This window comes from Myotis brandtii, unplaced genomic scaffold, assembly GCF_000412655.1.
Source record: "Myotis brandtii unplaced genomic scaffold, ASM41265v1 scaffold582, whole genome shotgun sequence".
In the NCBI taxonomy this organism is placed as follows: Eukaryota; Metazoa; Chordata; class Mammalia; order Chiroptera; family Vespertilionidae; genus Myotis; species Myotis brandtii.
In genome coordinates, this window is record NW_005370187.1 from 59,298 (window position 1) to 77,650 (window position 18,353).

The following is an 18,353-nucleotide window of genomic DNA, read 5'->3' on the forward strand; positions in this document are numbered from 1 at the left end:
AAACTCACTCTCGGCTTCATCTGGGGTAAGAGTTTTCACCCAAACTTCCTGTCCCTCTCTGGTCCTGTGTCCTCTTCAGTTTACAACACCCCCTCACCCCTCCTCCTCATCAGGTGTGGGACTGGCCAAAAGCACCCAGATGTGAAGGCTGAATGGGGAGGGAAGGTGAGCCTTACCTGGGCTGGTGCTCTCCTCCCGCTCAGCCTCATTCTCACTCCGGCCACAGGTCTCGTAGCCCAGGTCCTGGAGGTCCACCTGAACCTGCTTGCTGTCCTGCTTCACCAGGGATTCACCTGCTCGAGAGACAGAGAGTATCTCACTTACTCGGTGGCACACACCCTAGCCCTTGGAGGCGGGAAGTCAGATCCAGAGTGGGATATACGCTTCTTTGGACTCATGGAGTGGAAGAGACCACCCACTCCAGGCAGCACGACTTCCCTCCACCAGGGTGAGCCAGTGTTTGCCACTGATGATCTCACCTACGTTGACCCAGACTTAGTTGGGACCAGACATCGTTAGACGGCAAATATTGCATACTCTCATCCCTAGGAACCCCAGTGAGACTAGCAAGTGCCTTAGCCACAGAAGCTCAGGAAATACCTGAATGACACTGAACTAACTTAGAATCCCAAGACATCTAGCTCTGCACTGTCCAATATGGTAGCTACTAGCCACATGTGACTATTTGGTGTTAAATTAGTTAAAGTTAAAGAAAAGGTAAACTTCCCAAGATGAACTAGCCCCATTTCATGTGGTCAATAACCACTCGTGACACAGACAGAGAACACTCTGTCACTGCAGCGCCTTCTGCTGGAAAGCACTGATTCTAGACCAACAGTGATGATATATTTTGGAAGAATCGGACGTGGTGCCGAGGAACAGCAGAGAAACTATCAGTATGTGCTGAGTGAGGTAAGGCCGTGTGCTGACCACATCAGAGATCATCAAACCCAGCTGTTAGTCCACTGCCTCCCTAACTCACTGAAAACTGCTTTATCCATCCCTTCTTCTCTGCCACCTGCAATTAAAGTTAAATATCCTCCTCCACGATGCTAGGACCATGGTCAGGGGTAAGTCTGTTTCAAGGTTGGGGAAGACATGAAGTCCGCAAGGCATGTGGCTTCTCAGGGGGAAGACAGACGCTTGGTGGCGGGAACACAGGACTTACTGAGCATGAGCCTGAACTTTTCCAGCTGACTGGCCTGGGCTGACACAGTGGCTTCCGCTACCAGCAGCTTCTCCTGCAGATCCTGATAGCGCTGCCTGCACTGCGCCAGCTGGGAGCGCAGGTGCTGGGTGGGTCTTGGGAGGCTCAATTCCGATGGTGGCCCAGGGTCACGGGCTTGGGGCTGGTCATCCAGCTGTGAAGAGGAGCCAGCACAGGGAAGTGAAGGGATCGGGGCGGTCTGAGGTCAGCCCCAGGAGCAAGGCCCACTTCCTCTCTGAGCCCCATGGACTTTACTCAAGTGTCTGCCACAGCCCTGCTCATGCCATTTGGCAGCATCTTGCTTTCCAGATGGAGCCTGGGGAGCTGGGATAATGTTTTATTCACCTCGGGATCTACAGCACACGGCACGGGGCCAACCGAGTCTTCGGAGGAGCCCTCAGTAAATGTTCAACGGTTGGAAAGAGAAGGGGCAGAAACCTCCACTCATCTGCCCCTGCATTCCTGCCTCAGTTGTCCTTTCTGAATCCTCAGGGTTCTCCATTTTTTCTTCATCCTCAGCACAGCCCCTCCCCTTTAAAAGGAGCCTGCTAACCCCTCTGAGACCCAGCCACAGACCCCTGGGAGGAGCTGTGATGAAAATGGCAGGGGCGGGCGGTGACGGGAAGTGGAGGAGGGGATGGGAGGATAAATGGTGATGGACAGAGACTTGACTTGGGCTGGTGATCACACAATGCAGTGTACAGATGGTGTGCTGTGGAATTGTGCGTCTGAAACCTGTATTATTTTGTTAACCAGCATTACCCTAATAAATTCAATAAGAAGGGGGAGAGGAAATGGCAGTGATAAGGAAAAGATGTCATTACACACCGCTTGTCTGGGCTGCCTTACAACCCTGGGCATCCCTACACCACCTCCTATTGCAGTGAACTGCTTCTGTCCAGCTCTCCCTCCATACTGAGTACCTGGAGGACAGAGACCAGGTCATGTTGCCTGCCGCCAATACCTAGTATGCTACTAGAAAATTAAGCACTCAAGATACATTTCTGGGAAATTAATTACTTGAGAAATATTTATGGTATAATGTTACAAAAGCCTTCCTAAGCCTGAATGTGTGAGGAATATTATGACCACTGCCTGTGGTGCAAAGGTGCCCTTCCCTTAGTCCCTCTGGACCCACAAGGCAGAGCTGCTTAAGGAAGAAACTGACAACTCCAGCCCTTCTCCAAAGGCCTTTCATTCCATCTAATCCCACACTTACTTGGTGGGCATCCACTGCAAGGGCAGCCCCAAGGTCAAGGCTCTGGGGTCTGGGGCAGGGCCTCCCGGTCACGTCCTCCTCTTCTTGGCCTTGGTGCTTCCCAGGAGAACACACTGGCTCTGTGTTCATTCTGTCGATCTCCCTGGCCAGGTGCACAAGGAGCTCTGGACTCAGCTTGCTATTCCCTTCCCTGCTGCTCAGCACCAGCTGTTCCTTGAGGAGGCTGATGATGTTGTGGGCATTCTTCAGTTTTCTCTGGAGCTTTCTGAACTCAGCCTGAAGGCTCTTCTCATTCAGACCCCCTTTGGCCACGACCGTCTCCACCATCGCCTCGCCCTTCTCCTTGTCCTCCTCCATCTCCCATCCATCAGACATTGCTTCTCCCATCTGCTCTTTCAGCTCTGCGTTCTCAAGGCAAAGGCTCAGCATGGTGTTTCTGCAGGGAACATACACCATCAGGGGCCAAATCTGGTCTTGGCCCGAGTTCCTGAAATCCCCCTTACCCACATCTCAGTCCATCATAGACTCAGAGACACCCCAGAGCATGAAGTAACCTCCGAGACCTATAACAACACTCTTATTCTATAGACAAGAAAACCAAAGCTCAGGAAGAGTCAGAGACTTGCCCACACCCTCATTAAAAATCTTGGACTTAAGCACCTGGTTTTGTTGTCTTTACCCGGCCACACAGCCTCATGTTCTAATTTTTAATGGCCCCTGGAATACACCATTAAGAAAAAAACATAAAGACCTAGCCTGGGACACATTTATTATTATGCATTCTACAGTTCTCTTAATTAGCATCAGTCAGTTTTCAACCACTGGATGAGAAATTGGGACCTAGGAACATGGCAGAAATAAATAATGCAAATCAGAACTTCAAACACACTATGGAATTAATTGCTTCATGACTCCTGTGATAGGAGACCATCTTCATGAGAGCAGATGTCTGTCCTGTTCGCTCCGTGCCCCAGAGCCTCCACATTAAACATTCGCATTTGCAGGAGAAATAAAATAGACTCAACAAATAATTTTCACCAAGACATTCTAGATCCACCTTTTCCTCCCACCAAATCCTTTAGTAGGGATGGTGGAAGCAATAAAAAGCATAGCTTTAACAAGGTAATTCACTTAACCTCTCTGAGCCTCCGTCTTCTTTTATATAAAACTAGAGGCCCGGTGCACGAAATTTGTGGACGGGTAGGGTCCCTAGGCCTGGCCAACGATCAGGGCCATTTGGGGCCTTCCTTCCCCAGCTGCCAGCTGGGTCTTTCCTTCATTCCACGCCGCCCCCTGATGGTCAGCACATGTCATAACGAGCGGTCAAACTCCCGGTCTCTCAGTCGAACTCCCAAGGGGAAACTTTGCATATTAGCCTTTTATATATATATAGATAAGGATCGAAGCAGTGACCTAGTGGAGTTCTTGGATGCTTCAATGAAATTACATGTGTGTGTTGGTTAGCTGAGGGTCTGCCGTGGACAAGTCATCTAATTCTGTTGTACAGCTGCAGCCCTGCGAAGACTAACATCAGAATCCTATGAAGTGCTTTAGGGCTGAGGCCTAGGAATTTACATTTCTACTTAAGTTCCACAGGTGCTTCTTACGTGTGCTAAATTGAGAACTGCTGGGTAGAAGAGGCAAAGAAAATAAGTAATTCACAACTTGAAGCATCGCCAGCTGGCTATGCTTCTAGATTGAATTTCTCAGAATCCTGAAGTCTTGGAACCAACAGAAGAGCTTGTCTAATATGAATTAAGGAAGAAAATGCTTTAGGACATGGACTCAGATACACTGTCTATGAGAGTGTTTCCTCAATGGAGACAAAGGGAGCTGTAATTTACCAAAATGGAGGTGTAAGAAGGAGATAAAGGGCATGTGTATGGTATAGAAAAGAATATTTAATATTCTAACTTTATGCTTTGGGGAAAATCCTATTGTTTTCACAATAATGAAAGCAAAGCTCAACAAAATCATCTCAAGAGATAGGCTAAGAATTTCATAAATTCTATCTGCTACAATATCAGCCAATCTTAAAGTTGGGTGGAGAGTTAAACAAATCAGAGTGTCAAGTCAGTAACCCTGTCAGGGGAAAGGAAAATAATCCATAAAAATATGTACATATGGTTTGATTGTAGGTTCAACTGTAGGATCAAAAGAGATATACTGTTCTTACCTATGACAGCTCAACTAAGTTTACATATAACAGAGTTTAAAAAAAAAATATTAATATATTTTATTGATTTCAGAGAGCAAGGGAGAGGGAGGAAGAGATAGAAACATCAATGATGAGAATCATTGATCGGCTGCCTCCCTCACACTCCCTACTGGGGATCGAGCCTGCAACCCAGGCATGTGCCCTTGACTGGAATTGAACCTGGGATGCTTCTGTCCTCAGGCTAGGGCAGTAAAACACATTTTAACAAGTAGAATCAAGGGAAGAAATCACCATTATCCAGTATTATGCACTTTTCTCTAAAGGACTTGTAGAAACATAAACGCATGGAGCCTGGGATGGGGACCAAGAAGCCCCATGGCAGGGGCAGATGCCTTGGCTGCAGCAAGGCAAGTCCCTCGGTTATGGTGGCCTCTCCATTGGCAGGCTCCCCGGTCTGGGGGTTGTCCTACCTGATGTGGGCCACAGAGGAGAATCCTGCTTCCTCGATTTGAGCCTTCAGCTCCTTCAGTTCCCCCTCGGCTTTCCTCTTCTCCTCGAGGTGCTGGTGGACCTCAGCTCTCAGGTGGAGCATTTCCTCCTGAAGACCCCTGTTACTCCCCCCTCCTGTCGGGGACGGAGGGCAGAGAGACATGTTCTGGCTCTCCACAGCTGCCAGACTCTTCTCCAAAGCCACTTTGATGAGCTGAAAGAAAATCATGATTTAAAGAAGTCAGGCCATTAAAGAGGATCCAAGAGGAACATCAGATCTCCAGGGCAGCCTCGAATGGGAACAAAAAAAGGCAGACCTAAAGTGAACGCCTTCCAAGGCCTTCCTCAGCCAGAAGGGCCCTGGAGACTGGTTTGGGTGGGGAGGACACACCCAGGGAGCAGGGAGAATTGTTGCCATGGGCAGGAAGAGGAGATTCCAGAGGTGGGTGAGAAAAACAAAAACACAAAAGCATATAATAAAGAAATAAAAATTTGAACAAATGAGGTTTAAATAGGACTGGAAAGTATGCGTGCTGTCATTTCGCTCCTGAGGGGGCTGAGTCCCCTGAATCTTCTCACAAGTCAGGAAGTTTCATCAGCTCCATGACCCTGGAGTCTGTGACTGGGAAGATCAAGGCTTGAGACACCAGCGCTCAAAAACTCAGACTGTGCCTATAACTCAGACTCCAAAGAGGATGATCAAGAGGGAGGGCTCAGGGTGCTGGGCAGTCAGGAGTCAGTGACAGAATCAGAATACGGATGGGGCTGCAGGTAAGACACAACAAGCTGAATTTCATTGGCTGCAGGAGAACCACACCCCACAAGTACTGAGAAGCTACTGTGAGGCCACCTGCCAGCAGCTAAGTTAACTTGTTGGTTAATCACCCTTGTGCTGATGCTGCGGGTGAAACTCTCTCTGCAAATCTAAGCGGAAACAACTTCCCAACTCCCCCCTCCCCCCTTTCTTTTAGGATACTCTTGACATTACTCCTCAATGTTTCAACTAAAGTGGATTGGATGGTTTTCCCTCAAATGAGAATTTTTAACTTTTAGACTTCCTTAATTTTCATCTTGGGCTCCTCTCCAGTTTCCCCCATGCATTTAAAAGTGTAGAAAACAAATTTGAGTATGATAATCAACTTAGTTTATGACTAATTATTTTAGTACAAGAATTTGCCTGGAGGTCCAGTATTAATCATATATCTCAATGTCATCTTGACTTCTGTTTCCTCTCAATTTTGACCTCCCAACTTCCCACCTCTCCCCATAGCTATTTCTCAGAAATGTTATTTGTCATCTTGTATCTCTATAAATATAACTTGTCTCTATAAATTGTACTTGTCACTTATAACTTCATTCTGGCTGTACAAAATCATTTCCCAATGATCAAAGTCATTAATATATTTATGTGCATCTCCATAAACCATATAGTGGGGTTGTGATTAGGGATACGTTGCAGAATTAATTAAATGCTTTATTCCTTCATTCAGGTCACAAATATGTTGAGCAGAACAGAGTCCAGAGGAGTTTAAATAGATCGATGATCGATAGAGCTGCTTGGCTTGGCACAAAGCCATTGACTTTTGCTTTTGACTCCATGACAGAGCATAGTAAGTTAGGCTGCAGGTATGTGGTGGGGTTGACTCATGACATGTATGTGCAATGGTGATTAGGAGCATAGCAGTTGGGATTGTGACGAGATGAACATCCATGTCAAAGATGAAAGAGATGAGCAAAAACAATTGCTCATTTCCTAGGCATCCAATCCCCCCTGGGATTGTGAGCCTGAGATTTGGGAAGTTCTGGGATGTCTGCCTCTATGCCTCTGCTGCCAAACTGGGTGAGACTGGTGGCCACCCCTGCATGTGCCACAAGGCACTTGGGACAAAATAAAGGAAGGGGGACTGGATAAAACCACGTTTGAAAGTTTATAACCTCAGCCCTCATTCAAACTATGTGATATCTTTTTATGTAAACTCTTTGCAACTAACTGAATGTTGCATCAGCTTTTAAAATGGGTGAAACATTTGTTTTCTTTCTTTTTAATTGATTTCAGAGAGGAAGGGAGAGGGAGAGGTAGAATCATCAATGATGAGAATCATTGATCGGCTGCCTCCTGCACGCCCCCTACTGGGGATCGAGCCCACGATATGGGCATGTGCCCTTGACCAGAATTGAACCCCGTTATAAGTAAAAATTCTCTTGGAGCTACAGCTATAGATGGTACATAGGGACAAAGGCCAGTGAAGGGGCAGAGAGAGCAGGGGTAAGAAACAGAAGGAGTAAAAGCAAAAGAGTGTATTGGAGAGAAAAATGGAGTGAAGATAGAGGTTGGCAAAGTGGCTGGGGAGCTCAGGGAGGGCAGGGCGCTCTACCCACCGAGCCAAACCAGCTAGGGCAACATTTGTTCTTTTCTAAACATTAAAGGTTCCTTCTGCTTAAAAATAATGTCTGATTTTAATGATAGCCACCTATTTTTAAATGTACCTTCTGGATGTATATATTTTTCTATTGATTTAAATATACCCATTTTATTTAAATACAAAATTAAGACTCATGGAATATTAACACTAAAAGGGACCATAAAGTCCATTTGGTTTAATTTCCCACTATAAAATGAGAAAAGAGAGATCTGATTTGTTCCCAGGATGATCTGGGTTTCATATTTTCAGGTCAAAGGGAGCTTACTTTGGCTAATTTGTCTTTAAATTTTAAATACAAATGCATGAAAGTTAATATTTCCTCCCTCCCCCAATAAAACCCCAAGTATGTGTGGTGGTAGTATAAATCCTTTAAGTCTATTGTTAATTGTATCTCTTATAGCTTTTTTCTCTCACCCCCTTCCCCCCATTTTCTAATTCATCTGTTCTATTACGTCAGGGTATAACTCAACTTTTTTTGTGTGCTGGATTTCCATTAACCCCATGCAGGTCTACATGCAGCTCTGATCTCTTGTTTGAAGAGAGTTGTGTTGCTTTTACCTTATTGCTTTACATGTCTCATAATGTAAATCAGTTCTCTGATAGCATTAGGGGCATTAAAACTATTCTTTTCTCAAGTTCATCACACTAAGTCTACTCATTTTTCTCTCCTTTGATTTTAATCTTGATTAATTTTTTTCCATTGCAAAAGTTCAAAGAAGAAAGATAATAATTGATTATGCTAGTTTCTTTCCCAGGAATTTCCTAGGTATTTATTATAGATTTTACATTTGATTGAGACTGGAAATTACCACCATGGCTGGACCTGAGACTTCCTGAGGTGGGTGAGTTCATACATAAGGATAAAGCTACTTGCTGTAGCCAAAAGGTGGTTCTTGCCTTGGAAGAAACACAAAGTTGGGTGTGTTTGTTAGGGGACTTGTGTGTATGCCTGAGGTAGGAAGGGAGCTTTGTGTCGAGAACAAAGCCAACCTTCTAAGGACACAACTAAAAGAAGCTCAGAACCTAATCTCAACGGACTATTTCCCTGGATACAAGCAAACACATTTTTGAGAATCTGGACACAAAACAGTTATGGCAAAACAAGCTTTATTTAATTTGTGGCAGAAGAGTCACACCCTCAAGCTCCAGAAAAGTTGAAGTAAATTTACAATGATTTCACACACCTCTTACCCCAAACTGAAGATTAGAGTTTCAAGAAAAGGTGATGGAAAGCAAAATGGTGCTTACGCAAGATAGCCTTCATCCAATAGGTATATACTTTGTCAATCATGAGTCAAGCCCCAATCCAAAGATTTTTTAAACCATAATTTATTATCTCCTATGCCAAGTAATAGGGAAGATGTTGCAAGAAAAATACAAATGCCCCAGTGTAAAGGTTTACTTCAGGGTTGAACTGACCTTCTCAAAATGTGCTCTGGTCATTGTCTCCATGCAGACTATAGGAAAGAAGGTTAAGGAAGAAATGACTTTACTAACCAGTTTGCCTACAACTGAGAATTAGAATGAAGGACTTCTCAGAACCTGGCTCTTGTCTTATGTGTCTCTTGTTCATTTATTCTAAAGTCAATCCTTCCCACAGTAGCAATAACCTGCTGACATCCCAATATGTCTTAGGGTGGACATTTGGTCATCCTGAAGATCCCTCTCGCTCACCCAGAGTCCTCAGTGAAATCAGGAAGTGAGAGGCAGAGGGACCAGTGCAAAGGGGCTGTGGGGTACATAAGTAAAGTTACAAGCATTGGCTAGGAGGACTCAGAAGAAGCTGTTAAAGTAAAATGGTAAGTAGAACTCATGCAGAAACTCAAGGGGAAAGTAAGGGTCAGGTATGTCTAGAGCAATAAAGAGAGGATCTTGATAGAAGGTAAATAATCTGTGTTGAGGACTTGAGATATTCCAGACAACTACTCATGTCAAGAACCAAAGACTGTGCCAAATCCTGCAAGAGTTGGGGATTGCTCCCTTGGGCTCTTCTTGTTGGTTTATTAGATGTCTCCTCTTTTTCTTGTGCGGATGTACAGGCAGACTCAGAAAGCCTCATTTCCCCTATAGTTTTCCTAATACCCCCAAGAAAGTTATCACTGGAAATACCCAGCTGCTTCTGCAAGAAGGACAGATACCAAAAATCCACTTTCTCCTTAAGTCACGGGCATGGTCCATGTAGGAGATGTGATGGCTAAATGTCACTGGGCAAGGTGGAGACACAAAGGAGTACCAGTGAGTGTCAGGGATCACTACTGGTGACTTAATCTCTGAGGTCCAGGCCATTACATTCTTGAGCTTGAGAATATGCTTTTTTTTTCATCATTGATGGTTGGTGAGAACAGTGTTTCAGCCTTGAGTTCCAAGTTGAGGTTTGACAGGGGCTTGCTCTTGAAGTGCCATCTCTTGGTCACTGATGTGCCATGACCTGGGTGGTTTGTCAGATTTCCCAACAAAGTTCTCTTTTGTATGATGAGATTTCACTGAGAATGATCCAATCCTCTTAGACTTTCTCAGAGAGCACTCTCCCAAAGCAGGTCGCAGGCCCTGCCACCTCCCCAAGTAGCCTTTCTTTGACTCTCTGTCTTCAGTGGTGTGTTTCAGTTACAAAAGCCCAAGAGGGAAAGTGTCTGTGGTCTCGTTATAAGTAAAAATTCTCTTGGAGCTACAGCTATAGATGGTACATAGGGACAAAGGCCAGTGAAGGGGCAGAGAGAGCAGGGGTAAGAAACAGAAGGAGTAAAAGCAAAAGAGTGTATTGGAGAGAAAAATGGAGTGAAGATAGAGGTTGGCAAAGTGGCTGGGGAGCTCAGGGAGGGCAGGGAGAAGACTGGGAAGTGGTTTATATAAAAAGATAGCTTCTCACGCTCGGTCCACAAGAGCTGCAGGAAAGCACCAGACCCCAAAGAGTTACGAGTCTTCCACCCTGGGACCCAGAACCTGACTCAGACTTACTTGCTGGTGGCTGTTGTGTGCAGCCTCCTCCTCAATGCTGTCCGTGAACTCGGTGCTCGCATCTTCGGTGTCATCCCCTGCAGCTGCACCTGGAAATAAGTCCAAAAGAGAAAGGTGATTCCCTTCACAGGTGGCTTCCAGATGGCAGCTAAAATGTCACTCCTTTTGCCATCTGCCTCTGATTTCTTCCCTTCCCCATATGCATGGGTCCCTGGCCAGCAGGGCTGACAGGAAAGGCAGAACCGACGTGCCAAATCTGTAGAAAAGCCTTCTCACTGTATCACTGGTATTTTCTTACTAACATTCAAGCTTATGCCTCAAAACATAAGCTGGCTTTGATTGCACAGACCTGTACCTAAGGAGCCCACTGTCAGGGTGGTTACCCTTTCACTTATTTCCAGAAAGTCTGAATTACAACCTGCTGCCCTCCCCCGCCGCCCCCCCCGCCTTCTGCCTCTGACTTGCTATGTAACAAGTTTCTCTTCTGTAACATGGGCCCAGCATGACTACCCTTTTCCCCACCACTGAATGTGGACAGGGTCCCCGATTTTCTGGGGACTAGGGCAGTCCTGCTCCTCTCATACTTTTCCATCACTGGGATCAGCTGTGCATGGGGTGACAATCTCTCTGAGGAAGCCTCCTCTAGGGGCCCTGTGTCCTACAGAAGCTCAGGTCTAGTCAAGGCCCAAGGCACAGGTATTTCTTAATTCTTTAACACCCCCCATCCCATCTCTCAGACTCTTGCTCAATGCCAACATCCATTGCCTGAAGGGTTCTTGCACTGCTTTTTCCAAATGGGATTTAATCCATATTTTCATTCCCCAAAGATGGACATGGTTGCCCTAGGGCACAAGCATCTATGCCCTGCACTAAGGGACAAGGAGCTGCAGTTGGTGATCTGGGCAAAGGTCTAGAGCTGTGCTGAGCAATAGACTTTCTGCAACTCTATGTCTGCACTGCCCAACACGGTAGACACTGGTCACATGTGAGTGGCTACTGAGCACTGGAAATATGACTAGTGTGACTGAGGAACTGAAATTTTAATTTAAAATAGCTTAACTTAAATTAAAATTCAAACATGTAGCTAGTGGCTGCCATATTGGACAGTACAAACCTAGGACATTTCTTCCTCTTCACATGTTAGAATAAGACAGTCTATCCATCCAATTTCAGATTAAGGCCTATGGCCCACATTACAGATTTCTTCTGTAAAGTGTAGGAATTTATAGTGGTTAATTCATTTGAACACCAAAGAAAATCTACCTTGACACTCTCTGGGTCTTACAGAACCTGCCCAAGGTAGAGAACCTAGAGATCTAGTTGTGACCCTGACCTTGGCAACCAACCTGGTTAAAACTCTTCTGACCTCTGAGTAGTAACCTGGGCCTCGAAGAGATTAGGTGGCATGTCCAAGGTTCTGACAAGACAAGTGTCTGAACTTCATGAGGCAGGTCACTGTTCCTTCTAATGACAAGTCAGATCTGTACCTTTGCTTCTTCAAGACTCAAGACCCTGCTTCTGAGCTCAGACATCCCTGGATGAAAGGCCTTGCGTGAATAACGAGCATTCAGTAGCATCTGCAGATGAGGTGAATGGGGAGGGTCACACCCGCATTCCATCTCGGCATCTGCAAGTTCGTGCCAGATGTTTGCAATGGTCTGGGCCAATCTCATTAAAGTACAAAAAGGTAGTAGGCATGCTGTTCCAAAAGAGAAGGTGATTCCCTTCACAGGTGGCTTCCAGATGGCAGCTAAAATGTCACTCCTTTTGCCATCTGCCTCTGATTTCTTCCCTTCCCCATATGCATGGGTCCCTGGCCAGCAGGGCTGACAGGAAAGGCAGAACCGACGTGCCAAATCTGTAGAAAAGCCTTCTCACTGTATCACTGGTATTTTCTTACTAACATTCAAGCTTATGCCTCAAAACATAAGCTGGCTTTGATTGCACAGACCTGTACCTAAGGAGCCCACTGTCAGGGTGGTTACCCTTTCACTTATTTCCAGAAAGTTTTGTGTGCTGGATTTCCATTAACCCCATGCAGGTCTACATGCAGCTCTGATCTCTTGTTTGAAGAGAGTTGTGTTGCTTTTACCTTATTGCTTCACATCTCTCATAATGTAAATCAGTTCTCTGATAGCATTAGGGGCATTAAAACTATTCTTTTCTCAAGTTCATCACACTAAGTCTACTCATTTTTCTCTCCTTTGATTTTAATCTTGATTCTTGATTAATTTTTTTCCATTGCAAAAGTTCAAAGAAGAAAGATAATAACTGATTATGCTAGTTTCTTTCCCAGGAATTCCCTAGGTATTTATTATAGATTTTACATTTGATTGAGACTGGAAATTACCACCATGGCTGGACCTGAGACTTCCTGAGGTGGGTGAGTTCATACATAAGGATAAAGCTACTTGCTGTAGCCAAAAGGTGGTTCTTGCCTTGGAAGAAACACAAAGTTGGGTGTGTTTGTTAGGGGACTTGTGTGTATGCCTGAGGTAGGAAGGGAGCTTTGTGTCGAGAACAAAGCCAACCTTCTAAGGACACAACTAAAAGAAGCTCAGAACCTAATCTCAACGGACTATTTCCCTGGATACAAGCAAACACATTTTTGAGAATCTGGACACAAAACAGTTATGGCAAAACAAGCTTTATTTAATTTGTGGCAGAAGAGTCACACCCTCAAGCTCCAGAAAAGTTGAAGTAAATTTACAATGATTTCACACACCTCTTACCCCAAACTGAAGATTAGAGTTTCAAGAAAAGGTGATGGAAAGCAAAATGGTGCTTACGAAAGATATCCTGTCAATCATGAGCCAAGCCCCAATCCAAAGGTTTTTTAACCCATAATTTATTATCTCCTATGCCAAGTAATAGGGAAGATGTTGCAAGAAAAATACAAATGCCCCAGTGTAAAGGTTTACTTCAGGGTTGAACTGACCTTCTCAAAATGTGCTCTGGTCATTGTCTCCATGCAGACTATAGGAAAGAAGGTTAAGGAAGAAATGACTTTACTAACCAGTTTGCCTACAACTGAGAATTAGAATGAAGGACTTCTCAGAACCTGGCTCTTGTCTTATGTGTCTCTTGTTCATTTATCCTAAGGTCAATCCTTCCCACAGTAGCAATAACCTGCTGACATCCCAATATAGCTGTCTTAGGGTGGACATTTGGTCATCCTGAAGATCCCTCTCGCTCACCCAGAGTCCTCAGTGAAATCAGGAAGCGAGAGGCAGAGGGACCAGTGCAAAGGGGCTGTGGGGTACATAAGTAAAGTTACAAGCATTGGCTAGGAGGACTCAGAAGAAGCTGTTAAAGTAAAATGGTAAGTAGAGCTCATGCAGAAACTCAAGGGGAAAGCAAGGGTCAGGTATGTCTAGAGCAATAAAGAGAGGATCTTGATAGAAGGTAAATAATCTGTGTTGAGGACTTGAGATATTCCAGACAACTACTCATGTCAAGAACCAAAGACTGTGCCAAATCCTGCAAGAGTTGGGGATTGCTCCCTTGGGCTCTTCTTGTTGGTTTATTAGATGTCTCCTCTTTTTCTTGTGCGGATGTACAGGCAGACTCAGAAAGCCTCATTTCCCCTATAGTTTTCCTAATACCCCCAAGAAAGTTATCACTGGAAATACCCAGCTGCTTCTGCAAGAAGGACAGATACCAAAAATCCACTTTCTCCTTAAGTCACGGGCATGGTCCATGTAGGAGATGTGATGGCTAAATGTCACTGGGCAAGGTGGAGACACAAAGGAGTACCAGTGAGTGTCAGGGATCACTACTGGTGACTTAATCTCTGAGGTCCAGGCCATTACATTCTTGAGCTTGAGAATATGCTTTTTTTTTCATCATTGATGGTTGGTGAGAACAGTGTTTCAGCCTTGAGTTCCAAGTTGAGGTTTGACAGGGGCTTGCTCTTGAAGTGCCATCTCTTGGTCACTGATGTGCCATGACCTGGGTGGTTTGTCAGATTTCCCAACAAAGTTCTCTTTTGTATGATGAGATTTCACTGAGAATGATCCAATCCTCTTAGACTTTCTCAGAGAGCACTCTCCCAAAGCAGGTCGCAGGCCCTGCCACCTCCCCAAGTAGCCTTTCTTTGACTCTCTGTCTTCAGTGGTGTGTTTCAGTTACAAAAGCCCAAGAGGGAAAGTGTCTGTGGTCTCGTTATAAGTAAAAATTCTCTTGGAGCTACAGCTATAGATGGTACATAGGGACAAAGGCCAGTGAAGGGGCAGAGAGAGCAGGGGTAAGAAACAGAAGGAGTAAAAGCAAAAGAGTGTATTGGAGAGAAAAATGGAGTGAAGATAGAGGTTGGCAAAGTGGCTGGGGAGCTCAGGGAGGGCAGGGAGAAGACTGGGAAGTGGTTTATATAAAAAGATAGCTTCTCACGCTCGGTCCACAAGAGCTGCAGGAAAGCACCAGACCCCAAAGAGTTACGAGTCTTCCACCCTGGGACCCAGAACCTGACTCAGACTTACTTGCTGGTGGCTGTTGTGTGCAGCCTCCTCCTCAATGCTGTCCGTGAACTCGGTGCTCGCATCTTCGGTGTCATCCCCTGCAGCTGCACCTGGAAATAAGTCCAAAAGAGAAAGGTGATTCCCTTCACAGGTGGCTTCCAGATGGCAGCTAAAATGTCACTCCTTTTGCCATCTGCCTCTGATTTCTTCCCTTCCCCATATGCATGGGTCCCTGGCCAGCAGGGCTGACAGGAAAGGCAGAACCGACGTGCCAAATCTGTAGAAAAGCCTTCTCACTGTATCACTGGTATTTTCTTACTAACATTCAAGCTTATGCCTCAAAACATAAGCTGGCTTTGATTGCACAGACCTGTACCTAAGGAGCCCACTGTCAGGGTGGTTACCCTTTCACTTATTTCCAGAAAGTCTGAATTACAACCTGCTGCCCTCCCCCGCCGCCCCCCCCGCCTTCTGCCTCTGACTTGCTATGTAACAAGTTTCTCTTCTGTAACATGGGCCCAGCATGACTACCCTTTTCCCCACCACTGAATGTGGACAGGGTCCCCGATTTTCTGGGGACTAGGGCAGTCCTGCTCCTCTCATACTTTTCCATCACTGGGATCAGCTGTGCATGGGGTGACAATCTCTCTGAGGAAGCCTCCTCTAGGGGCCCTGTGTCCTACAGAAGCTCAGGTCTAGTCAAGGCCCAAGGCACAGGTATTTCTTAATTCTTTAACACCCCCCATCCCATCTCTCAGACTCTTGCTCAATGCCAACATCCATTGCCTGAAGGGTTCTTGCACTGCTTTTTCCAAATGGGATTTAATCCATATTTTCATTCCCCAAAGATGGACATGGTTGCCCTAGGGCACAAGCATCTATGCCCTGCACTAAGGGACAAGGAGCTGCAGTTGGTGATCTGGGCAAAGGTCTAGAGCTGTGCTGAGCAATAGACTTTCTGCAACTCTATGTCTGCACTGCCCAACACGGTAGACACTGGTCACATGTGAGTGGCTACTGAGCACTGGAAATATGACTAGTGTGACTGAGGAACTGAAATTTTAATTTAAAATAGCTTAACTTAAATTAAAATTCAAACATGTAGCTAGTGGCTGCCATATTGGACAGTACAAACCTAGGACATTTCTTCCTCTTCACATGTTAGAATAAGACAGTCTATCCATCCAATTTCAGATTAAGGCCTATGGCCCACATTACAGATTTCTTCTGTAAAGTGTAGGAATTTATAGTGGTTAATTCATTTGAACACCAAAGAAAATCTACCTTGACACTCTCTGGGTCTTACAGAACCTGCCCAAGGTAGAGAACCTAGAGATCTAGTTGTGACCCTGACCTTGGCAACCAACCTGGTTAAAACTCTTCTGACCTCTGAGTAGTAACCTGGGCCTCGAAGAGATTAGGTGGCATGTCCAAGGTTCTGACAAGACAAGTGTCTGAACTTCATGAGGCAGGTCACTGTTCCTTCTAATGACAAGTCAGATCTGTACCTTTGCTTCTTCAAGACTCAAGACCCTGCTTCTGAGCTCAGACATCCCTGGATGAAAGGCCTTGCGTGAATAACGAGCATTCAGTAGCATCTGCAGATGAGGTGAATGGGGAGGGTCACACCCGCATTCCATCTCGGCATCTGCAAGTTCGTGCCAGATGTTTGCAATGGTCTGGGCCAATCTCATTAAAGTACAAAAAGGTAGTAGGCATGCTGTTCTAACAGCTTCATCTTAGGATTCACTCACTGATCTTCATCGTGAATGGTGTGTTATCTTTGGATAAAGGCAGTACCTGTTCAATAAAGCCCTACTTACAAGGGACCTCTACCACTCAACATCTTTGGAGTTCCCTGGCGGACAGTGCACAATAGGTATTTCCATTACTTAATCTTTTAAACCAGCCCCAGAACATCTGGCTCAGGACACTGGTTGTATAGAGTGAATGAACACACTCCCTAAGCTTTGGCTGTTTGGAAATTCACTGAATCCAGGATGCTAAATCACTTGAGGACATCTGTATCATATATAGGGCGTCCCCCAAAAAATGTACACACACACTTTGAATAATTATAAAGGCAGTGTTTGTTAAAATACATTTTAAAAAATTGAGCTACCAGCTGTTAAAGTGTGTATACATTTTTTTGGGACACCACGTATTATGCTTACTATCAATTTTTTTTTCTGTACAACAGTACAAATCAGAATCTTTATTTTCTCCTGCCAAGAAAAATGAATTGCCCCACTCAGTGGCAGATTAAGAAAACACACTTTTCATGGTTCCTACTGTTGAGCATTGGCCTGTGACTGAAGAAAGCTCAGCTCTGTGAGGTCAGGATCCTCATCCCCACACCATTTTTGGTGAGTTATGTAGCCATTCTGGGCTTACATCCCAAGATGATTCCAGACTAGGTTTCAGGAGTAAGGTTTAGTGGGGAATCAGAATAGGTGGTTGTCACTGGTTTTGAAAGTTTTTGTCTAACTTTCTGTCCTCCACTTACCTCTGCCACCTTCCTGATGCCACATCCACCTTTCTAGATAATGCTGTCTCTTTAATTCACTCAGGAGCAGGATACCATGGTTTTGAACTCATTAGGAATTAAAGGGAGACCAAGCAAGAATGCCCATTTCATCCCAACACTCCACTACACAGGGTTTTTACTTTCCTTAATGTTTATTTATTTATGTATGTATTTATTTATTTTTAAGCTAGTTTATAGTCCCTGTATTTCCTCCAGGACAGTGTTAAGTGCTGCTCAGCCTTTCACCAACTTGAATTAGAATGCAGAAAGCTTTTTAGTGTTAGAGTGGGGTGGAATAAAAAAATTATAGAGAATATTGGGATGAATGTTATCCCACACAAGGTCCTACATGTTTTACACATTAGACATCCCTCTTTCCGTTACCTTCTGGGGTTTTTTAAAATAATTACAATAAAAGAACTTCTTTTGTGCAAAATACCCCTTTCTAAGCTTTTACAAGGCAACAAAACACTATCTTCAAAACTAACTTGGAATACTTTAAATTTCTAATTTAAAGGTGCTATGTTTTGTATTAATAAACCTACTACTTATTTCTCATGAATGTGAAATAAAATAGTCTGTCACCTTTAGAATCTCTGAAAGCTAAGAATCTGTTCATTCAGATTTAACTTGCTTCTCCTTCTCCAGGGTTAAGTTTTATGTGTTAGATTGAAATTTTTATTAAAAACTGTTGAGGCTTCAATAATAGTTCTCAAGTTGTGATTCCTGCAAGTTTCTAGGCTCTGAAACACACATACTGAAGTGTTACCAAAACCTTCCCTTTTTAGATTTAGAAAATTATTTTCTGCCAGCGATCTGATGATAAAATACACAGAAATAAAGCAAACCTCTAAAATACTATACAATCCTTGGCAAAATTTTAATTATTATGCATATATGTGTGTGTGTGTATATATA

General features: G+C 44.6%; 1 protein-coding gene and 1 long non-coding RNA gene across 2 annotated transcripts in view; both read right to left on the reverse strand.

Annotated features, from left to right (window-relative positions):
• The window catches only part of LOC102253434 (myomegalin), a 164,954-nt gene that overhangs the window by 25,589 nt on the left and 121,012 nt on the right, over positions 1-18,353 (reverse strand). The window contains exons 24-28 of the mRNA XM_014550095.1: positions 14,930-15,018; positions 5,055-5,287; positions 2,427-2,862; positions 1,169-1,361; positions 177-293 (exon numbers count right to left, since the gene is read on the reverse strand). Coding sequence (XP_014405581.1) covers positions 177-293; positions 1,169-1,361; positions 2,427-2,862; positions 5,055-5,287; positions 14,930-15,018 — 1,068 coding nt within the window. The remainder of the gene's footprint in view (positions 1-176; positions 294-1,168; positions 1,362-2,426; positions 2,863-5,054; positions 5,288-14,929; positions 15,019-18,353) is intronic.
• Positions 8,587-14,280, reverse strand: LOC106728288. The gene is made up of 2 exons (XR_001364566.1): positions 13,581-14,280; positions 8,587-9,106 (listed from the first exon to the last, which is right to left on the reverse strand). It is a non-coding gene; the product is annotated as an uncharacterized LOC106728288 (long non-coding RNA).